Raw genomic sequence first — 25,399 nt, 5'->3', positions numbered from 1 at the left:
TGACGTGTTTTATCCGTATTTGGATAATACGGAAAGGAGACTTTTATTACACAAATAGATAGTGACAAGCAGGAACTTTCTATACTAACAACTGTCAAGGTCCCTGTGACAAGAGATTTTTTTTAATTCTATTTTAGAATAAAAATTTATAGAAAAAAATCAATACATTATGAATGATTACTCGAGTTTTGAAAAAAATGTATATATCTGACTCATAGCTATTTATAAAAACCAACAATTTTTATACTGTATACTTAGAAATATTAAAGGATTAAATATTATAATCTGGGTAAATACCTGTATGAGACAGAGAAAATTCGTAACACTTGATTGTTTGTTATGTACCTTTATTACCAATGTAAGTTGTATTCCAAACTCTGTTATATAGTTAGGGGTCAGCTGAAGGACGCCTCCGGGTGCGGGAATTTCTCGCTACATTAAAGACCTGTTGGCGACCTTCTGTTGTTGTTTTTTTTTTTTCTATGGTCGGGTTGTTGTCTCTTTGACACATTCCCCATTTCCATTCTCAATTTTAATGCTGTATACTAGCTGGTATATGTAAACTGTATAATTTGTGTATCTGTTTGATCCTATGAGCTGTATTTGCTTATACGGAATAAAGAATTATAATGTACGTTGATAAAAATTGCATCATTCAATCAGTCTGTTTGTCATTAGTCAAAGTTTTTTTTACTAGCATATACAATAGAAAAGTCAAAAATATAGGTATAAAGCATCACGCATTTTGAAGCATAGGTAATTATTAAGAAAATTTAATTGTCTAATTTTTTAGTATCATATATATATTTATACATTAAACAATCACCTAGTATCTCGGAACAGAAATTAATTTTACCCCTTCCCTTACCAGAGGTAGAAATTCCATTTTCCTTATCTAGCTATATTGTTAATGATATTTTTGTAGGCTGTAAATAATAATTGTATATACATTTTCTAACATCATATATGAAAAGGCCCCTCTATGAAAACCACGGAGTGACGCTCTCTGTATTACTGTACAATTGTGTGTCCAGTTTATTGTCTATAAATAATCATGCCTTAACCATTTCAGTGGCGGATCCAGAAATTTTCATAAGTGGGGGCCCACTGACTGACCTAAGAGGGGGCCCGCTCCAGTCACGCTTCAGTGATTCCCTATATAAGCAACCAAATTTTTTCCCAAAAAGGGGGGCCCGGGCCCCCTGCCCCCCCCCCCCCCACCCCCTAAATCCGCCTCTGCATTTGTTGTATATTTGTTTGTGCTATTGATGTTCCTAATAAATATCATAGACTATCAAGGTAAAGAGGTTTTTGACAGCGGAATCTTTATTTCTGCACTTTTAGTTAACCTATATGTATATAATATATGGCCCCATTTTCTCTATTTATAATTTTTAAGACTATTATTCTTCCATCTTTACATTCTAACACCCATTTTCTATTCTTTTTTCTTTCTTATTTTAAATCATTTTACTCTATTATGATTCTTTATATTTTTGGGACCTTCATTCTTCGTCGTAACTAAGTAATCAATTAAGAAATAACCATGACGTTCGTGTCATTTAAAAATTAATAAAAGGGTGGAAACCTAATAAAAAGAATTGATGAAGAATTGGAGGATGTCCGGGAAGTTATTAATAGATAATAGTGTTTTAGGTGAATTTCATATTTCTCAGTATTAAAAGTAGCCAGGACATATTTATTGACAAAAACTTCCTTAACTATCTTTTTTTTTCTTACACAATTCAAATTTACGAAAACTTTCTTTTTATGACCAATAAAGGTTTGCACTGATTCCGGAACTTCGATTATTTTCATCAGGCTATCTACATCTTAGTGATGTGCAAAATGAGAAATGATATACATGTCAACAAATGTATATGCGATTCGGCTCGTTCTCTTCAATTATTTTGATAAGTTTCCTTTACTTTTTAACTTAAATTCATGATTGACGGTAAGTCATTTTCTTTTAGTTTTGTTCCAGAAACACAGCGACTGACTCATTTCAAAACAATAGGGATTCAAATGGATCAGATTAAGGATAGTCTAAGTGTTCTGAAGTTTAAGTCCTCAAAAGAAAGTAGTCTTCCTTAATACTCAGTGTAATGTACTTGCAGTGAGTGCTAGATGTCTAGGCTTCAAAGGATCAAACGTCATTTTCTTATCGCCAATTGTTATATTCTGCTTTTTCAATATGCACTGAGCTCAAAGAAACTGTAAAAAGCTATCTTAATCATATCGTCATGTTTTGTTAATTTGAATCCAGGGGATCCTAAGCCCCCTACCTAAACTGTATCCGCCACTGCAACATGTTTAGATTGAGCGGAATTTGAAAGAACATGAAGAATAAGCATATCTTTGTTTCAGTTTATCGCTTTGAAAGGAAAATAATATAGTACGGCAATACTGCAGGGCAAGGCAAATATTCTAAAATGTAATCAAAGTATGATAATCTACTGTTGGTGATTTAGAATAGCTTTCGGGATTTATTCTAATTCAACTTTGAATAATCAAATAGTATATCTTAACTTGTTATTTGCCATTTACAAAGCTGAAGAAAATGAATTATTCACATGTATTTTATACACATCCATCATTATTGTATTATATCAAATTCAATTGTTTTTTTATTTTTTCGTGACATTTATCTATGAGATAATGAGAATAAAATATAAGTTTAAAAAAATAGTCGTTAAGAATTGGTTTATATATAATTTAACTACATATTAATACTGAATACATATTGAATACTAATTGTGCATAATGCAATATTCATGTCAACAGTCTAACGATGGGTAGAATATGTTACTTTTCTATATATGAATACAGATTCTCAAAATTTACAATTCAAACTACATTGTATTAATCTCCGTGTTCACGAAATTAATTACAATCTATAATACCGATCTAATGAAACGCGTTTTAATTAATGTATATCAAAAGTTTGACAAATTGAGCTAGGTAAACGTATATACATACAATGTATTTGAATTTTCACGTTTAGATGTTAATTATTCGGGAGGTATACTTTAAAGACCAAATTGACCAGTATAACCTGTGGTCAATCTGATTATGTATGTACTAAACAGACCGTTATATCTTCACGGCATGTCACAATTGCTAATTGACAGATGATTTAACAGACACACCTTATACATTTTGACCGTCATATGAATCTTATTTAAATATTTCCCATGACTATATACTCTCCTTCATGGAAGGATGTAGAGTCTTTAAAAAAAAATAATACATTAGTTCTACATAGCAGTACCACGGCAATGACAAAAACAAGAGTTTAACAATTATATGTTATTTATGAAAAAATACTATCACATTTAACAGAAAATATTGGTTCATAGGAGTTTATAGTTGAAACAATTAAAGATACTAATTGCGCATACACATATGTAATGGTGGAAACTTTGTTTACTTGTTCATTCTATTTATATGGGGGAAATGGTTAATGTTAGCATTACTTATAGTTCCGTAACACTTTCTCCCGAGGCCGTCCATGTATAAATTATTCTTGTCGAGACTTCCTGCTTCTTGCACGTGCCCGACATCCGGCTCGACTGGGCTCTTTGTCCCTAGGATCTATAAGTATGACGTCACTCACCGGGTTTGGGGCAGTCTATACTTAGGATTTGAAATGAGCAGACGCTCATACCGTTTGGCTTACAAATATGGAACTTTATAAGGACAAGTAGACTATAGTCACCACCGTATATTTTAGTATTTTATTATGTAAACTTATGTTCATATATTTGTCTTTAAAACAAACATCTTGTTTATATTTACGTAGTTTTACGTAGTTTGTCCAATATCCCAGAACTTGGGTAGACAACGGGAAAACGAAACTAGTGGAAACTCCACTCCCGTTACACATATTTTAAAGATTAAAAAACGTTATTAATATAAGAAAAAATATCTCTGTATAAGATAATAACAGTAAAGATGTGTAGTGTGATTGTCAACGAGACAATTATCCAGAAGAGACAAAAAGAAGTTGATGCCTTCAACAATGAGCGAAACCTCAGTATACCGTATATATAATACAGCAAGCTATTAAGTATCTTGATATGCGAAAAGGAGAAACAATTCAAATAGATAAAGTCAAAATTCTGAGTATTGCTTAAAATAATAAAGAAACAAATGTCAAAACGAAAAGAAAGTCTGAAAAGGAATTGTCTTTGATATCTTTACTTGTCTGTTTTGTCGATAGATTGGGGACGAGGTTCATATGTACAAATAAATGTTAATGAAAAAAACAGCACTCAGGCGCGGATCCAGGGGGGGGGGGGGGTGTTGGGGGGGTTGGAACCCCCTTTTTTTCGACGATCAATGCATTTGAATGGGGACATGTAATTGGAACCCCCCCTTTGTCCTGGGTTAGGAACCCCCCCTTTTTAAAATGGCTTGATCCGCCCCTGGCACTTGTGATATAAAACATATTTTTTATGTATACATTTTGATATAGAACATGATAAATTGTTGAAAATCTCCTATAAATAATTATTAGAACTCCTATATTAATGCTGGGAAATCACTCCGTGTTAAACAAAAAAAATAAGGAGGGGGGTCATCATTTTCTGTTTGTTTATCACTGTGCTTGTTTTATGCAATGCAATATTCATACACTAATATATACAACAAGAAAAAATCCCTGAAACTATTTTGTGATTGTGAAACGTTTAGATACCTCAAATGTCTATTGTGCGTTCGTGTAAATCCTTAAAGTGAGAATTGACCACAGGAAATATTTTAGCAAGTAATAAAATATATATAAAGGGTTCGATATATAAATAAAACACGATACTATCTAGCTATATTTCTTTTAAAAGAAATCAAAACGTTTCACCCGCTCCCCCTAGAATGTTTGAATAGTTCAAATTTCACAAACATGGCATTGAGCACAACTTTTCGGATTATTTCTAGTCGGAGGTATATTGACATCATACAAAGGATTGCCACACAATTGTGCAGGTATGCGTCTTTTAATTTTTTAACATCCTTTTTTTTCAATATAATTTATAAACTTTGTTTTATATTATTTTTTAAGTAAAATGATTGATAATTGTTTGAAGCACATCGATTTTTGATAACATAATAATACATGACTCTAGATGGAGATATTGTAGTGTTGTGAATTGTTGCTTCCATTAGTTTATCGTGTAACCAGAATAAGCAGAGTTGCTATGTTACTATCGTCGCACATTTGGATATAAATGTTTTTGCCATTCTATAAATAAGAAGATGTGGTACGATTGCCAATGACGAAACCAATCTGCACCAGAGACCAAATGACGTAGACCTTAACACCTGTTACCATGTTATAAATATACTTTTCGATTTTTTTTAACATTAATTTTAGTTGTCCCTTGTGCTTTGATAGCTTTCTATACTGTACGGATTTTGTGCATTGCTGAAGGCCGTACAGTGACCTATAGTTTCTGAAATCTACGAATTGGTGACTACATTATTTGTTGAGCTGTAAATATCTGTTCTTAATTATATAAGCTAGCTGAAGGACGCCTCCGGGTGCGGGAATTTCTCGCTGCATTGAAGACCTGTTGGTGACCTTCTGCTGTTGTCTGTTCTATGGTTGTGTTGTTGTCTCTTTGACACATTCCCCATTTCCATTTTCAATTTTAGGACACAGGCCGTGTTCACAACAAACATAACTTACTGCTTTCAATCATATTCGGTTTCGAACCAGTTGAGCTAAAAAGGTTATTTAAATCAGTAATAGCACCACTGAACCTATCTTAGGATATGAACCAAAGGAATGAACTCCCATTAAAAAAATCGGCATGCTTATCCATTATAAGACGATTTTGGCACCTCGAGCCATTTTTGAACGTGGGTAGGTTAAAGTTGTACAAAGTGAAAAATCAAGGAACTTCATAGATAAAGGGTACATTCATATACTAGCTAATACAGAAGAGAAAAAGGGTCAAGATTATATTGACTGAAATGAAAATTGAAAAAGGCACAATCTAACATCTTCGTCCACTTTAATAAATACTGAATTTAAATAATTATAGAATGATATTAATGACAAAAATGGAGACTACCTGACTTTTTTAGATTTAAAATAGCGTTTATAAATATTAAATTGAAATAATTTTTAAATTATATTAATGATAAAATTGTACGTGAATTTTACCAAATCTAAAATACTTAGCATACTTTAGTAATTAAACTTTTATCAGTGCAAGTATATCATTTTTCTCTTGGTTAACGAGGCCGAGAGATAGATGCCTGTTTGTGTTGAGATAAATCATTAGATCTGTATATTCTGCAAGATTTGTGAATCATTAAACTCTGAAACATCTGACTATCCTTGGTCGATAGTTGTATATTAGTAAAGTATATTGAAAACTGCTGAAAGACAGAAAGAACATGAAGATATAATATAAACATATTTCTTTTTATTCTGAAATTGATTTCGTGTAAAGACCAGTGCTTCACATTTATAAACACTTCCGCCACTTCGTATACATGTATAACAAGTCCACATTGAGTTTTTTTTAGATGTAAGAGAAGCCTCGAGATGGGGTCTGGACGGGGACCCTTCCTTTCCATACTCCTTAATTTTAGTTCAGTATTTTTCTTTAACTTTGAAGATAACTCTATATCTGTAAATTCTCATGAACTTATTGCATTATTGAATTCATATGTAATACTATGCATTCTGTATGCTATGCACATTTGCTTTATAACATGTTAACCCCCGCTACATGTATGCGCCTGTCTTAAGTCAGGAGCCTCCTTTGTTAGACTTTTATGATTTTCAATTTAAGTTCATTAATATGTTTCGGAGTTCAGTATGACGTCCATAATCACTGAACTAGTACACATTTTTGTTTAGGGACCAGCTAAAGCACGCCTCCGGGTGCGAAATTTTCTTGCTGTATTGAAAACCCATTGGTGACCTTCGGCTGTTTTCTGCTCTTTGGTCGGGTTGGTGTCTCTTTGACACATTTCCCAATTCCATTCTCAATTGTATCGTTCATTTCTTTTCTGTAAGCAGAAATGAGTTACCTAAATGCTTTTTTATACATAAAAATTGCACAGCCCATTAATAGCTATTCTTTATGTTTTGCTCATATTTCTATATTCGTCATTTGTTGGTCATTGTTCTCTATTCTGTTAACCCCATCATGCAAGACCCTCTCGTATGAATTAGGGCAATTGGATGTAGACATTTACTTGAATCAAACAAAACTATCCGGGCAGTCTTGATCTGGTCATCGTTGGTCTAGGAATGAGTTTTATTTCAGATTACTAAGTCAATTAAAACCTAGAAAGCAGTTGTAGCATTTCAAATCAAGAAACTTTCTATCTTCGTGATAATTTCCATTTACTGTTTTTAAGAAAATTGTATCACAACGAAATGTTAAACGGTTTTTCAATAAATATGCTTCTCAGTATCGATTCTGTTTCTAAATATAAAAAAGAAGATGTGGTATGATTGCCAATGAGACAACTGTCCACAAGAGACCAAAATGACACAGACATTAACAACTATAGGTCACCGTACGGCCTTCAACAATGAGAAAAGCCCATACCGCATAGTCAGCTATACAAGGCCCCGATAAGACAATGTAAAACAATTCAAACGAGAAAACCTATAACGGCCTTATTTATATAAATCTATTTCTAAATCGATTGCCTGTTTCTCAATCGAGTGTGTGTTTAATTATCGATTGTATATTTCTCAATCAGTTGTCTGTTTCTCAATCGATTGTCTGTTTTTTAATCGATTGCCTTTTTCTCAATCGAATGTCTGTTTCTTAATCGATTGTCTGTTTCTCAATCGATTGTCTGTTTCTCAATCGATTGTCTGTTTCTTAATCGATTGCCTTTTTCTCAATCGATTGTCTGTTTCTTAATCGATTGCCTTTTTCTCAATCGATTGTCTGTTTCTCAATCGAAATACATTTTCTCAAGAGATATTTTGCTTCTCTCTCAAAGCTTCATTAGCTCATTTACAAAATAGTAATGTTAAAGACAACATATGCAAAAAGGTATATTTTGATTTTGAAAAATTTACACTGTACATTCGGAACCAGAATGAAATCATTGCATTTGAAAATTGATTGTATAGTACTGTTTTACATCTGCATGATATGGTGCCGTATATATCTGGCAGTCAGAACAGATTATTTGGCTTTTTCCAAATGTATTTCTTCCCTGCGCTAGTTTCACAATGGTATTAAATTATTCAATCTTGTTACTTTTGAAGAACTTCGCAAAATTGGACTTGCAATCTATCAACGAACAACGAACAAAGTACTATAAACAGATAAAAGCAATAGTGTATGAGAACTCCAAAGTACATACATTTAGCTGCATGCGATACTGCAAATTTTATAAAAGATAAATCAAGTTTTCTAAACAGTACCAGGTATGAACGTATAGTTTATAACGCATTTCATTTTTTCTTTTTAATTTAAGAAAATCGTTTCATAGTTGGTTTTCCTTAACAAAGTATAGTTGGTCCCACGGTACAGTTTAGTATATGTTTCATTTATTTAGTGATATTATCTAAGCTATAAACCCCAAGGGTGACTGGGGTATAGAAATATGGTCACTTGGTCTTCTCCCGACCGGCAGTAAAACGCTTGCTGAAGTGGGGCGTCCGTTTGGCTGTGCGGGATGTATCAAGTTCGCAGTCACGACCGTCAGAAGGGGACGTTAAATCCGATGCCTCGTGTAAAGAGAGTGCCACGCTCTTTGCACGTTAAGAACCCTTGCAACAACTCTTTGAGGGGTCCGTAGGTGGCCTGTTGCAAGGCCAAATTTCTGTCCCTATCCAATATACCCTCATTTTCCAGTGGCAGTCCCAATTTCCCCGACCATCATTCTAGATTGCCTCTATTACAACAACCTACCTATTGTATTTATTGTGAACTTGTTCTCGTCCTGAATATGCATGAAATATTTGCCACTGGACGTTAAGCAACCAACAATCAATCAATATCTAAGCTATACAGTTGTTCCAGTTTGACGACATTCTACATGATTTTCACGAATTCATACAAAAGTTCAAGATATCTTTATAATTAAAGCAAACGTTTCTAGTTAAAAGATGCAATGGAATAAATCTTGCTTGAAGTTATCAGTCACGGTATATTTGAATCTCAAATTGGACGGAGAATATGATTGCTGTATATATTAAAGATATAAATATTTATTGGATTAAAGTAATGATTTCTTCACCTCTCAACCCAGAGATCAGCAGATGATAATGTTGGCCAGGTGTAGATTATCGACAGGTGAATATATTGTAAACAAAGTCTGAACTTATTGCTTTCCGTTTCCCACAGTGTTCTGTGGAACTAATGGTTTTGGATTTAGATTTTCGACTGTAATTTTAATCTGTACTTTTGTCTGGGTGGGTGAGTATAGACATTTTGATAATTTGCATCATAAAACAACTTTGCTTACAATTTACAATTGTGCAGTCAATTTATAGAAATTAGTGTCAGGATTTTTGTAATTGCATACAATGCATGTTTAATGGGAAGAAAAAGAACGATTTTCTCGAGACGGTACTAATTAATATCGCGAGATTATCGCATGCGTGTTACATAATTGTAAAAATGGATAAATAGCATTTTGTTTGTTTATCTTTACTAGACAAATTATTACGTAAATTTTATGCTTTTGTTTTTAAATAAAATAAATGTCAAGATAGAGTAACAGTTAAATCTTTGTAAACTAGAGTGGAATCAGTATGTTGGAGATACAAATGGAGTTCCCTGGAGTTCAGTTTATTTCTGAACCAGAAACCTGAAAATACTAAAATAAAACCAACCGCACTCAGTATTATGGTTAAACACATTATTGAGGAACAAATGTAAGCCGACGCAACCCTTTCCCTATTATATAGTCTGTTCAATTTCGATTTATCTTATTTACAAAAAAATAAACAACCTTAACCTACTATTAGCGTAAAAATCAAAAATTTGATATTTAAAGTCCCATGCATGTTATAACAAAGAAAAATTTAAAGTTTACCTTTAGCTAAAACGTACAAGATGTGAATGTAGACAATGTAGACGGCTACTTAACGGGGAAGTAACAATTTAAGTTTTACACTAAAATTGACAAAAGGGTGATAATTGGTATTATTCACTTGGGAATAAAAGATAGATTTGATTTATCATTGGAATGTAGGAGTAACTTCAGTTGTTAACTAATGGACGATCAACGTCGTAACGTGATTTGACACTCTTACCTTGATTTTTATTTATTATGCAAATAATGTGGTTTAAACTTCTTTTACCTGATTATATTTATTGAAAAGATGTGTATTCCCATCGAGTTCAATGTACGCATGTTTTAATATTTTGGATTTCATACTCAAACTACATAACCAAAGGAACTAGTTATACCTACATAGGATTGTTAAAATTCGCTTTTTGATTCTACAATCTATTGTAAACTTGATTTAACCAGGATTATCAATTCATATTCATATTCATATAAACAACCATGACTGTACCATTTTTGAGTGTAAATACGTGTTTAACATTCGTAATCATATCGACCTCTTTGACAACTGGATAAAGTCTGGATACTGTTACCTCGTAGTTTCTGAAATATAAACAGAATACAGTGTACTGTTGAACGGTATGTTATTTTAAATTTATTTTGGTTACATACTATTAAAACGTTACAAGTATATTTATCATTTTGTATGTAAACATTAAATTATCTTCATTTTGACACAAAGCTTATCTTTCAAAATCATACACATTTTATCGTGAATTTTTCATTGATGTGATACATAAACGACGAAAAGTTAAAAACATATATAAAGACGATTTCAATAAGAAAGAGATTTTTTAATGCAAAATTCACAACTTTGAAGAATTGAATTGCTGTAAATCATATTTTCTACTACCTCCTACTGCATTTTTTCCTACTATAATCATCGAGGTCACAGTTAATCAATCTATTTCTTATTACTTCTAATATAACATGAAATTTTAAATTCAAATAAAGCACAGCATGGGTTTTGCTCAATGTTTTCTAATATCAGCAGCCCTTGCACAACCTTTAAAAACACCTAACTAGTGCTTGCTTATCTAAATTAAATACCAAAGAGAAAATGACAGGGAATTCAAGACTAACCATCCCCCTTCCGAAGTAATATGTAAAACTAATATTACAAATGCAGACAATGCGACTCTATTTGTTTCTGTCTATTAATCTTTAATGAAACAAAAAAATAATGGACGTTCACTGCCAAAAACTCACAGTAGATTGTCATAAAACAGTTTAAAAATACATACATGTACGCACAAGTAACCCGAATAATTCAGTCGTTATATTCCGCTGATCTACGATGGCTACATTACCTCGTGTGGTAGAAAATCGGACACCGAAAGGGCTTGAATTATTCGAGTTAACGCACAAGTAACAAATGAGTAAATATAAGAAACATATATATCTCTATCAGTCCAATTATGACCCCAATAAAAACTGGGGTTTTTATAAATATTGACATCTCTTCGACTTCTCTCGTTCGTCAGTAAATCCTTCATCAAGTAGAGAGTCTGTTTCGCTGAATGAGATAAACAGTTGGGTCGGATTTGGAATGTTAAATCCGATGCCGCGTTAAAGAGAACATGCTACGTTAAAAAAGCCATGCAACTACTGAAGGGTCCGTATTAGCCCTATGATATACGACATATAGTATTATACATGTAACTCATTTTCCAGTGCGTGGCCTTAAATATAAATGGCCTTCTACATCGGTAGACTGATTTCGTAGAACCTATATACCGGGTATATACATTAATTTTGACTTTTTCATTAAAATTTGAACAAATAATCTTCATACGTATTCAAACCTAATGCCATTTGAAAAAAGAGGGGTCTATGTACGCGTTTTCAAGTTAAATCAGTTTAAAGCATAAAAAAAACATTAGCAAAATGCATCTTTTCCCGATAGGTCACAGTTTGGTCGCAAATTAACATTTTAGATACATTTTCAGTTTAATATGCTAGTTATGTAGAACATACGGAGTCTATTTTACTTTGAAACAAACAAATTGACTTTTATTTCATTTTTTTTTTTTTTGAGAAAGGGGTCTCCGATAGCAACGTCTGTATATCTAAAACTACTACCCTTTAAACATTTATACAAAGCCACTCCTTTACCACATACTAATGATTTTGATAGTTTCCCCTACGTAAAAATATATAATAAGGAAATTACCTTTTCTCCATTTAAATGTTATTATGCTAATGTTGTGGTCGGTCTTAACATTTTCTATTTCTATTTACATTTTTTTATGGTTATTGATAAATATATCGTAATTAAATAAAGTGCAGCACACATTCCTAACTTTATCCCAACAGGGACGGGTATTGAGTTCATTTAAAGTTAATTTCATTGATATAAATGTCAACACACAAACACCTAAGGTTATACCGGTATTTTCAAAATAAACAACATTTACCTTATATATAATGTTTATATGATTTACCTTTATTTACGATAGTTGACATATACAAATTTCAATATGTTACAACGTGTTTATTGTTAAATTGTGATTTTTTTTGTATTTTTGATGTATTGTTCCATTTAGATTACGACACTGCTTCGTAGTTCCTGCAGGTTAACTTTTTACTTTCAAGATCATTCAATATCAATGTACGGTAATTATAAGTGTGCACATCTCATCATTTTTATGTAGAAGCCAGTGCAAGCTTCTGAATAACAAGTCCTGTTAAGCACAACGATGTTGGTAAAAGACTCTGGTTAATGCTTGTGTAATGGGCCATTCCAGTTAATTTCTGACCGGTGGGGATGGATGGGGAGATTTTTTTTATAGGTATCAGACAAAACATTATGAAAAACTACCTATCAGATTTAAAAATAAGGACCTATCAGATGTAGAGTGTCTGGTCATGTTGGGCGGATGGTCTTTCATAGGAAAAAAATACAGACTGCTGCAAGAACCTCAGAAGTTTTTTTGCGTATAATAGTACGTGTCAGATGAAAAAAAAATAACATCCCTAAGATGTATAAATTTTACACCCCTCAGAAAGGACCATCTATCTTCCTTTAATTAGCAGACATTAATTTAACTTGAATGGCCCAATAAATCATGTCAATGCCATCTTAAAATTGTGATAATTTATCATCCATGCTATTATATACTTTGTACACCAAAAAGTGTGTACTATGAAACCTTGTGTGAAGAAATTAAGACAACTTGATCTATTTCGTCATGAATCAATTGATTATTGGTTGATTACTGTCCAGTGGCAAATATTTCATACATTTTTAGGACGATGTGAATTGAAAAACCATGATAATGCCTGAAGAGAATGCGCCACATGTATATACATCTTTTGATAAATCTTTTATTTTACACTTGAAATTTAAAAAAAAACATAAGTATATAGTATATTTAGACTATTGGTTGTTGCTACTTAATAACTATCAGCTTGACTATCTATGGATACTAGTACATACCAGGGTTGAATCCAGCCATTTTTAAAAGGGATTTCCAACCCAGGATACAAAAAGGAGTGGTGTGGCAAACATATATCTCCATTCAGAAGCATTGATCGGCACAAGAAGAGCGTTTTCCAACCAGTGACCCACTTTTTTTTTATCCACCACTGCATACTTTCTTTATTTTGCAAAAAAAATATAGCTTTACTTTTCTGTGAAATTAAAAAAAATGTTTTAAAGAATGTAAATCTTCCATTACAATTGCCTGATCATGATTTTTGTCAATTTATTTTGTCATCTTTCCATGTAAAGACGTAAAACACCGCTTTATATCAATAAACACCATTACACCAGCAGCAAGCATCTTTTCATTTTGAATGGCCTCTTGAAATCACTTATGTTACATTGATAGTTAGTGAGTAGATTTACAAAACTTCATTTAAGAGCTCCGTTTTATAAATATGTTACCCAGTATAAGTAGTCAGCCAAAAAGAGCTACCAATAGACCAATTAAAAAATTACTCGAGTTGAAAATATGTGCTCAATTGGATAAATTTCATAGTATATACCTTTTCATAGACGAACATAGACATAAATGAATAAAAATCGAAGCGAAATGAAAACCGTTCAATGATAAACCGGTTTTATATTTGAATGCAATCACGAAAATATAACTAACATGTGTAACTGTTTTATACCTGTCAAGAAGAACCCGTTTTATTCTAATTACATGTAGAAGTCATATGATTTAATTTGCATGACAAGGACACAATACGATAAACAAGGTAAGAAGATTAAAAGAATGTGAAATATGTCCTGCTGCTTCTTTTAAATGAAACTCGTATAATCTTTCTTAAAACTTTTAAGTCACACTAAATTTGATATATAATATATGATGTTATAGAAATTATATCGTACATGAATATGTAAGACTTTTAAATTTAAGTAATCATGTTTTACAGTGTTACAACCTGATATTCAAATGAATAGAAACCATAACTATTGTAAGAACTGCACTATACGACATCGTCTTACGCTTTCAATCATCTATTGCATCGTATTCGTATTTTTGCTCTGCTTTGCGCTACCTAGATCTACAATGCCAAGAAATCCTCGCTAAAAATTCCGGTCGACTTCCTACGGCACCCATTAGTAGTTAAAAATTTGATTTCATTCAACAAATTAATTTATGACCTTCATGTCCGTGTCAATTAGAACACAGCCATATACCAATCTTATTAAAAACCGATCTCTCATCGCTCCCACGCGACATATCAGAAACAGGAGCGATGAGAGATCGGTTTTTAATTAGATTGGCCATATACCAAATGGTCAATATTAATCATCCATGTAATTTGCTCTATGGGGTGTTTGCAGAATTTCAACGGAGGCAATTTCTTGGCATGACAAGCAGTTGATGCTGTTCAGGGATTTAAAAAAGGGGCGTGACTCCGGTAAAATATGTTCCTATTGCCGAGCGGGCGGTGCGAAAAAATTCGGACGATTTTTCAATGCTAAAAAATTATACTTATTTAAAAAAAATATGCCCTGAATTCGCCACCTTTCAGTATAAAGATACTCGAGTTGCGTTTTTTCTTTCTTCTGTAGACTACGCTTCGACAACAAAATTCTCACAACGACAAAATTATTATAATTAAACCAGGTATTTGGATTCTTATTCCAATTGACATTGTACCTAATCAAATCGACTTAAGATGATAAATTAACAACACAACATTTGTCCATCAAATAAATCCATTATGTACTAGACGACTGCAATAAGGTCGGGGCCTAAGGTTTTCACGTTCGTCCGTCGGTCCCGTATAAAGTTTACGTTTTGGTTTAATGTTGTTTATCACGAATTGTCACATCAGCTTGAAACTTGGTACACATGTTTCGTATACATGTGAATGTTTGAAAATGAATGCCTCACATATTTGTGGCTCAAGTTTTTCGCAGGTTTTTTTTTACATAAATACACGTGATAGTAAACGCGGTGCCTTGATTTTCATTGTAGACTTGTTACAAGAATTTATTTACATATATCTGACGTATATATATATATGAGTGAGTCTAAATTGAAAACTACGTTCAAAACTATATATGAGTGTATACTATTATTTCGTTTATTTTAACAAATTTGATTCGTTTAGGGATAGTCACATGTTAAACTATATTTGCGAAGGTAGAGAAAAAACGGCGGATAGCAAAAAGCATATCGCACAGCAAAAAGCATATTGCACGGTTATTCAGTTTAGAATGTCTAAAAACCGATATACTTTGTGACGTCATGTAATGGATTTTAGGATATTGTTAAACGATCTTGAAACAAATGATATCTGTGATCGATTATTTGACAAAAAATATCCTCAAATACATAAGATGCACAAAAAAAAAAGCAACTGAAATAACAACTAATATTTTGTTATTGTCAAGGAGACAATATGATATCTTTAAAATTCAAACATAATCAAATGACGATTCTGATACAAACATGGTCGGAAATTAATAATATAACAAATATAGCCTTTGTATGAGGTCAATACAGGATATATCGACCCAAAGAAGTATAACGACCTCGTCCTCAGTCAATATACTTCTTTCAGGTCAATATATCCTTGTATCGACCTCATACAAAGGCTATATTTGTATAATGCTATTTTAGAAAAGTTTAGGAGTAAACAAAGTAACAATCCACTGACTTTCAGATGTATAAAATTTCTTTTCGTTATTTTGCAGATCTGTGAGAAGACAAATAAACAGGATGCAAAGGAAATAAAGTTACGAAAAGCAAAATAATCGTTATTACAATGTAACTTTTTAAAAATCAGACAGAAACTTAGTGTGTTTATTTGTGTTACTGAACTATGCCATTAACTGATTCTGACTGTGCTGCCACCTATAAGATCCTAGTATTAGGGGATACAACTGTTGGAAAATCTTCTATATTAAGAACTTTAACGGGGAAAGATTTCGTCAATAAGACTCTCCCGACTGTTGGTAAGTATTTTATATTAATTAGTAATTTGATATACAGAAATAATATAATAAAATCTTAATTGTTAGACACGTATATGTAGCAAAAAACAAAGACATACATGTAGTAGTTCAATAGCACATTTTGAAACTGTAAACTAATAAGTCAGACTAACAGTAATTTTGTTACTATAAATATTATGCCTAAGTTATAAAACTAGCCACTTCTTGGAAAACTGTAAATAGATAGATAGATACTTTATTCTCTAAAAACCAAATACAATATTACAGAGAAATATACAATATAAATATAAATACAATAGTTGAGGTAAACAAACTTGGTTGGATGCAATTTTTATATGTGCTAGTGCGTTAACGTCTGATCATCAGATTTGTGGAAGGAGCACCTATCGAGGGATCCGGAGGATCCAGTTATTTTTGAAAAAGAGAGGTTCCAACCATATGTTCCCATTCAAAAGCAGTTATCGTCCAATAAGGTATTCCAACCCCCCCCCTCCCCCCCCCCCGCCCCCGCCCCGAGACATTTTGAGCCACTACTGCCTATATTCATTTCTTGCAAGTAGTCTATTTCTATTATAAGATTATTGTAGGATTCACAGATTTGTAATGTACCACATTAAAAAGTAATTGAATGAAAAATTTGACTTCTTGCTGTATTACTGTTTGCTTAACTTTCAGTGGCAAATATTTCATGCATTAGAACGTGACAAGATTTGAAATAAATACATTAGCTTATGCAAAATTGATCAACTAAGGTGAATGCTGGTCAATCTATACTGCCACTTAAATGGATATTGAGTTCAATAGGACAAAACTGTTACCCTGCAACATGCCCCTTTAGAAAAGAGTTGCTACAATGAATTACTTATATATACGTGAGAGTATAATGCACGTTCCTTATAAGAGGCATACCATTTATATCCCCAGTCCGAACGGACGTGGCAGTATTTATACATCCCTGAATAAAAAAAACTTATCTGTTTACCGAAGTCAACTATTGGATTAACTATAGTAATTTTGTATTCCTGTAACTTGCCTCAGCGAATTTTTACAACTATCCGTCTAAAAACTATCATCATATTTGGGATTTATAAGCTTGTATACTAATGCTGTATTAATTGACATTTTAAGGTATTGACTTTGTTCGAAGAACGTTTGAAGTGGATGGTGCCGTTGTCAAACTAAATGTATGGTGAGTGGCTTATAGTGCTTTGTTTATCAATAATTATTTAATAGCATATCCTTTTTAGACGTTGTTTGGAGACCTGCAATGATAAATTCTGTTTATTACAACTTTTATGGCATTGAGAAAAAAATAATCATTATGATATGCCAACATTGGTGACTACACGCTTGCCACTCTGCGTAATTGGAATAATAGTCCGATGAAATTACTTAACCCATCAAAGTACGAAGAATAAAAAGTAAAATCACAAAAATACTGAACTTAGAGGAAGATCAATTGGGAAAGTCCATAATCACATGGCAAAATCAAATAACAAAACGCATCAAAAACGAATGGACAAAAACTGTCATATTCCTGACTTGGTACAGGCATTTTCAAATGTAGAAAATGGTGGATTAAACCTGGTTCATGATCTTTTGGTGAAGGAGTTCATGTAAAAGAAGTTTTTACTTGCTAATGGTGTGAAATACAAGTCTTATTAAATGCATGTTAGCCACAACCCTAGATCACCCGCAAGAATCAAATTTTATATTTGAAATGCACGGTTAATTACAGAAAGAAGTGACGGTTTTAGAAGCTTGAAGGTGAAGGAAGTCTATATATACATGTAATACTAGATGCTTGTTTGACATTTAAAATATATTATCAAGAAAAACCTTATATATGATAGCTTATTATATGATAGCTGTTATCCATTCGTTTGATGTATTTGAGCTTTCGGTATTTTCGCCATTTGATTATGGATTTCGTTATGCATTTACCACGGAGTTCGGTACTTTTGTGGTTTTACTTTATATATAACATTGGTAAAATACATCTAAACGTTGTATCTTTTTTAAGAAAACAATAATAAAATGAAAACATATTAGAAAAGTTACATGAAAACAAACAGAATACCATATCGACACACCCGTTTGATTACTAGTAGTTGGCCGTTTCAGAAACTAAAGCATCATGGGTAACTTCATTGTTCGTACCCCAAAATGAAAATAACGTCACGTCATTGGTTAAATTTCCATTGTTTATGACATTTTTAAACGACGTTTTGGTGTACACTCTTGAAAATAGTACCCAGGATGCATTACATTCTGAAACGGCGAATTGTGAAAAATTGTATTAGTTATTTTTTTTATTCAGGGATACAGCTGGTCAACAGAGATTTCATTCCGTCACGAGGAAGCACTATAGAGGAGTACAGGTACAGTTTTAATCAATCATTTAAGGGAATACCATTTGATTTTCCCGGGAGGGCCGAAGGATTTAGAAAATATAGACCGGGAAGAACTGAAAATGAATAATTAAGCACAAGACAGGATGAAAATTAGTGTTCTGCAACACAGAATGCAGGGAACTATAATAATGTGTTAAAAAAAGGGGGGATTTGAATACATATAAAGCAAAAGTTTAAAATAAATTATCAATCCGAAAATAAATCCTGCTGCCCTTCTCAGCCACAAAATATCAAATGGTAGTCCATTTATTAATAATAACATACACATTCTTATTCAAAGAGAGTGTATTTTTTATCAAATACAGTTACGTACCCCACGTCCGTGTTCTTAATACAAGTAAATTTTCTAACCCCGTATGATGGTGTTCTTACTTGTGTACATTGATATACTTTAACTACGCTTCGATACTACACAAAAAACATTAATACATAAAATTAATAAGAGGAACCGTCAAAAATATTAGAGAGTATAACAGACCCTAACCACCAAAACCAAACTCATTAAAACGAACTTTCAAATAACAATGAACAACTCATGATTCAGATAGCCAAACTTAGAAGATATACAAATGTGTACACAAACCTCCCACGTAGTCAACCATTCAACAGTATAAAATATAACATTGATCAATGATGCAATGGCACCAGAAAAAAACATAAAGTAATTAATTTAAAAAAAATAATATAATCGTATAAAGATCGGAGCGAAATATGTCCTTCCTCTATGTATACTCTAAATGTTTTCTTTATTATTTTTTCAATTCCAAAGGTTATTTTTTCATGTATAATTTATCATTATTTATCATGTTTATTGCAGGGTATAGTATTAGTTTATGATATCACAGACAGGAAATCATTCACACATTTATCGTTTTGGGTCGACAGTGTAAACAAAGTAAGTAGATAGAAATAAGAGGATGTTGTATGAGTGCCGGTGAGACAACTCTAGTATGACTTGAAGACACATGTATATTTGAAAACTGCACGTAATAACAGAAAATTGACCCATGCTCCATCTTCTTCTTTGTCTTCTTCATTAGGAGATACACCCTATTTGCACGGTGCACATCATTAACAATACATAGTTCATTATCACTGAACTAGTATATAATTGTTTAGGGGCCAGCTGAAGGACGCCTCCGGGTGGGGTAATTTCTTGCTACATTGAAGACCTGTTGGTGACCTTCTGCTTTTGTTTTTTTCTATGGTCGGGTTGTTGTCTCTTTGTCACATTTCCCATTTCCATTCTCAATTTTATAGGTTAATTTTTTTAAAATAATTAACCTATATATATATATTAAGCTAAAATCATTGTATTTGTAATAATTTCTGCGCTCAAATATAATGGGAATGCGCTAAATGTAATGATAATGCGCTCAAATGTAATGGTAGAGCGCTAAATGTAATGGTAATGCACTCAAATGTAACAGTATTGTGCTTAAAAGTAATGTAAATGCGCACAAATGTAACGACAATGCGCTAAATGTAATGGTAATGCGCTCAAATGTAACACCACAACGCTCAAATGTAATGACAGCGAAAAGTGAAATAATAATTCACTTTTAGCAAGCCACTATCAAATCAAAACAAATCAGTGAAAATGCCCTTTATACTATGTATCACATTTATTCAATATATTTCTGACCAATTCCTTAACATTGTGTATGATAAGTATGATTTTCTCATTTTTCAGGGAATAACCAATAGTAAGAATCAATATGACACCGTACCGATCATATTAGTGGGGAACAAATCTGATCTAGAAAAAGACAGACAAATAGAGGAAGAAGAAGGCAAAGAGGTGGGTACAGCTTAGAACAAACACTTCAATAAAACCATTTCTATAGAACTGAAACCATTTTCCTACGGTTCAAACCCTCGCCCTTTAACTTTAAATAGTAGAACATTGGCGGATCCAGGGGGGGGGGGGGGGGTCCGGCCGATCAATGCATTTGAATGGGGACATATAGTTGGAACCCCCTTTGTCCTGTGTTGGGACCCCCACCCACCCTTTTTAAAATGACTGGATCCGCCACTGTAGAATATGAAAAGGTACGCAAAAGTTTGCGCAAAGAAATCATTCAACTGTTACTGGAAACTCGAAGTACTTTATAAACCAGTACTCGAATATAACTGTGTTGAGATTTTAGGAATACGCTAATGAGACAGTAACGTAACGACACAAAATCAAGTCAGCATGCACAAATGTATGTTGAAATCAAAGTGCAAAAAGGACCGATTACCGACACCATTGAATACTAGAAAATAGAAAATTATATCCACAAAAGACTGCTTAGAAAACTAACACAAAAATTAAATAAAAAGCTGAAATGATTCACAAGCGAAAGCAGTAAAGTTTGTTTCATATTTTATAGCTAGCAACGAAAATACTGGCGTTTGACTTCATAGAAACCAGTGCCAAAAAGAATGAAAATGTGTTCATGATGTTTAAAAGACTGGCTCAGTATGTTACTGAAACGTTTGATCCTAAAGTGGTAAGAATATTTTACTTATATAGATAAAGGAAGATGTGGTGTGAGTGCCAATAAAACAACTCTCCATCCATATAACAATTAAAAAAATTAAACCATTATATGTCAATGTACGGCCTTCAACGCGGAGCCTTGGCTCACACCGAACAACAAGCTATAAAGGGCCCCAAAATTACTAGTGTGAAACCATTCAAACGGGAAAACCAACGGCCTAATCTATATAAAAAAACGAGAAACGAGAAACACGTATACATTACATAAACAAACGACAACTGTACATCAGATTTTGTATTTATTTATGTTTATGATTTCATCATGGTGAATAGAGGCAACAGTAGTATTACGCTGTTCAAAAGTCATAAATAGATTGAAAGAAAACAAATCCGGATTACAAACTAAAACTGAGGGAGGCATACCAACTATAAAAGGAAAACAAAGAAAAATCAGAAGCACTGAAGTGCAACAAAAAACAAACGACACTGCAACATACATAGAAAAGAACAAAAAGCATGATTAGATAACAACTGTCATATTCCTGACTTTGTAAACAATGGTAGGTGGAACCTGGTTTTGTGGCTAGCCGCAACTCACGCTTTGTGGTAAAAATCACAACATTACATGTCAAATATACGGTAGATATTCTCTTTATATTAACTATTTGATCATATAATAAAATTTCAATGGTATTTTCGAACTTTTATTTTTAACAGATGAAAAGTTATCATCCATACATGTTACGACCGCCAGAAATAATGGAAGAAAAGCGGAAGCAAAATGACAATTCGAAAAAGAAAAAGAAGAAAAAGAAAGAGAAAACGAACAAACAAGATAACAATAAATCGAAAAAAGATAAGTTATTGACATCTCCATGTACATCAACAGAACATTCAAATGGCCATCTCCTAGAAAATGAAATCACAAACTGTGAGGAACATAACCCACAACAAAATGGGAAAATAAAGAAAAAATCTCGAGGACTCAAATTAACAAAGAGAAAATTACGAATCATTAAAACTACAAATAAAAATAAAAGGAAAAAGAAGAAAAAGACACTAGGATTCCTTTGGCGGAAACTTTTCAGGCGGAAACAAAATAGTTCTAAGAGAGAAAGTGACAGCAGTTACGGCCACACATCAAGACATGATCATAGTTGTGTTATATTGTGATACTTCAGAAGCATCATTATACAGTGTCTCATTTCTGAAGCCAAGGCAAAGTATCGAACAGTCATTGAGAAAGGAAGGTGCTGTTTTGACACTATACTGAAGACCACTGTTTAACATTTTATTGTATGAATGTGTTCATTATTAAATTATTTCTAGTGGCATTGGTGACCATGTTGACTTCTCTCAAACTTAATTTGAAATATAAGTTAAAGGTTTATATTAATTGTATTTGAAAAACGTATTTAACATGTTTAATACTTTTCTAAGTTTTGTAATTTTGTCTAGAGAAAAAAAATTAACTTGCTATATAGTTTTTTAGGCAATCACACCAGTTTTGTTTTTGTACAAGCAGTAATATAAATTGTGCATGGTCCTCGCTACAACAGGGTGCAAGGTTTAATCCTGAAGATAACGCGTGTGTAACATTGAATTCACTGAATGCATTGAAAATAATATAATCGTTTATTTAAGTTGCGATGTACATTTACAAACTTGCTAGTCTCAGGATAGAATTCATCAACGGAGTTAAAGAAGAGTAACCAGTCTGAAGTCACGTTTTGAACCTGAACTATTTACCATTGCAAAGTGTATGAGTTTTACTAATCTATTGTGGGATATAAATTGTTCACCCTCAGAGTCCTCAGAGATCGCTCAAAAATGTTTAGTTGTCAAGCGTTCAAGTCCATCCCTAGTTTTTGGTAGGATAAGAGTTGCATTTCCTATATCAATGAAATTGTCTGCATTATCTCTATCAATAATATAAATTGATTTGCAATGAGCGTCACAATTACCAGGCAACTAAGTTCATCCTCAGTTGTGAAAAGGCCTAAAGCGTTACCTAATCTATATTATAATCAGGAGCCTGTTGTTCAGTTGTTGTTGTTTAATTGTGTGGTTCATAAATGTCTGTTGGTTCCCGTTTTTTATATAGATTATAGATATAAGACGATGTGGTATGAGTGCAAATGAGACAAGTCTCCATCCAAGTCCCAATATGTAAAAGTAAACCATTGTAGGTCAAAGTACGGCCTTCAACACGGTGCGATGGCTCACACCGAACAGCAAACTATAAAGGGCCACACAAGGAATAGTGTTAAAGAATTAAAACAGGAAAATCAACGGTCTAATCAATGTAAATAAACGAAAAACACTTATGAACAAAAATCAACACACGACAACCACTAAACATGAGGTTCCTGACTTAGGACAGGTGCAAACACATACAGCGTGTTTAAACATTTTAAAAGGTACGAACTTTCCCCCTTACCTGAAACAATAGTGTAACATCCCAACATAGAAAGATATCCTAGACTGTTGGTTTCCTGTTTGAATTGTTTATACTAGTCCTTTTGGGGTCATTTATTGAGTGCTGATCGGTATTAACCAAGGCTCCGTGTTGAAGGCCATTCATTGACCTATAATTGTTAACTTTTTATACATTGAATCTTGGATGAGGATTTGTCTCATAGGAACTTATACCACATCTCTTCATTTATATAGATTGTTTTAATTGTTTGGCGTCGAACATCAATGACGAAACGTAAATGGCAGAAATGCATAGACATCAGAATTGATTAATAATTTTGTATAAGGTTCGTGCTGCCTATTTTATTTTGGATTTTAAAATTATTTAGCCTCGAACATTATTAAGTTGTCCAAATGTGCATCTGGTGCAGTAACACTGATATCGCTTAATTTTATAACTACAACTGAAACAGTATATTTGCTGGTGGACCGCTATTCTCTGACGGTATCACTAGTGTTAATTTCCGCAGGTATCACCAGGCTCTGGTGGACCGCTGTTCTCTGACGGTATCACTTGTGTTAGTTCCTGCAGGTATCACCAGGCTCTGTTGGACCGCTATTCTCTGACGGTATCACTAGTGTTAGTTCCTGCAGGTATCACCAGGCTCTGGTGGACCGCTATTCTCTGACGGTATCACTAGTGTTAGTTCCTGCATGTATCACCAGGCTCTGGTGGACCGCTGTTCTCTGACGGTATCACTAGTGTTAGTTCCTGCAGGTATCACCAGGCTCTGGTGGACCGCTATTCTCTGACGGTATCACTAGTGTTAGTTCCTGCAGGTATCACCAGGCTCTGTTGGACCGCTATTCTCTGACGGTATCATTAGTGTTAATTCCTGCAGGTATCACCAGGCTCTGTTGGACCGCTATTCTCTGACGGTATCACTAGTGTTAGTTCCTGCAGGTATCACCAGGCTACTACCCCAATCCTTAAGTTCTTTCATGAACATATGGATTTTATTTGTAAGAAATTTGCAGAACGAACTCGGACGCAATTTGAAGTAACAGACTTTATCTTCCTCACGCAAAGCTTTACATAATGTCTTCAACATTAGTATAATGATTTTGATTTCAAAAACTTCAGCCTCATACTTCAAATAAGAAGCTAGCTATCGAATGTGCACATCTAGTGCAGTTAATAGATCATACGAAACAGCAAAAATAAAGACAACAGCAGTAGAAAGCTTTTAAAATGTCATAAATTAATTGAGAGTATAAATCCCGACGGTAAAAACATAATTTATAAGAGGACAACAAAAACACTCAAATGCAACAAAACAAAACGTCAATGCATCATACAAAGAAACCTTACAATCAACCAAAAAATAAAGTTGAAAATCGATAAATCCCACACGGTGTTTTCGTATTGTTTGTAACTGAAATAAGTATGCTAGTATATCATGTATATAAATCAGTGAGGTTTACATGTCTGATTCTTAATATGTAAGGTAAGTAGAATCATACCAAACAGTTGTATGACCGACATGTGTTCTATTGATAAAGAATGTCTTATCACAAGATACATGATAAATAGAAAAG

At 33.1% G+C, this 25,399-nt stretch overlaps 1 protein-coding gene across 2 annotated transcripts; it reads left to right on the top strand.

Moving 5' to 3' along the window:
- Positions 1 to 9,983: 9,983 nt before the first annotated feature.
- On the top strand, positions 9,984 to 22,881 carry LOC139496152 (ras-related protein Rab-35-like). Of its 2 annotated transcripts, none has more exons than XM_071284617.1 (8): positions 9,984 to 10,641; positions 16,223 to 16,483; positions 17,612 to 17,672; positions 18,804 to 18,864; positions 19,715 to 19,792; positions 20,591 to 20,698; positions 21,273 to 21,392; positions 22,100 to 22,881. In XM_071284617.1, the coding sequence occupies exons 2-8, from the start codon at positions 16,351 to 16,353 to the stop codon at positions 22,553 to 22,555; spliced, it is 1,017 nt and encodes a 338-aa protein (XP_071140718.1). In that variant the 5' UTR covers positions 9,984 to 10,641; positions 16,223 to 16,350; the 3' UTR covers positions 22,556 to 22,881. The 2 variants fall into 2 exon arrangements, with proteins under 2 accessions (XP_071140718.1, XP_071140719.1); XM_071284618.1 differs by lacking the exon at positions 9,984 to 10,641 and adding an exon at positions 14,129 to 14,268.
- The last annotated feature ends 2,518 nt before the right edge of the window (positions 22,882 to 25,399 follow it).

Source organism: Mytilus edulis, chromosome 11 (genome assembly GCF_963676685.1).
Source record: "Mytilus edulis chromosome 11, xbMytEdul2.2, whole genome shotgun sequence".
NCBI lineage: Eukaryota > Metazoa > Mollusca > Bivalvia > Mytilida > Mytilidae > Mytilus > Mytilus edulis.
Note: the sequence above shows the minus strand (reverse complement) of the source record. Positions and strands in the feature narration are given on the sequence as shown.

What these genes read in the sequence shown, in the direction of transcription:
- LOC139496152 (XM_071284617.1), top strand. Translation starts at nt 16,351, where the DNA reads ATGCCATTAACTGATTCTGACTGTGCTGCCACCTATAAGATCCTAGTA. An exon ending in TAAGACTCTCCCGACTGTTG is followed by an intron (nt 16,484 to 17,611) that starts GTAAGTATTTTA and finishes TGACATTTTAAG; the next exon opens with GTATTGACTTTGTTCGAAGA. An exon ending in GGGTCGACAGTGTAAACAAA is followed by an intron (nt 19,793 to 20,590) that starts GTAAGTAGATAG and finishes CTCATTTTTCAG; the next exon opens with GGAATAACCAATAGTAAGAA.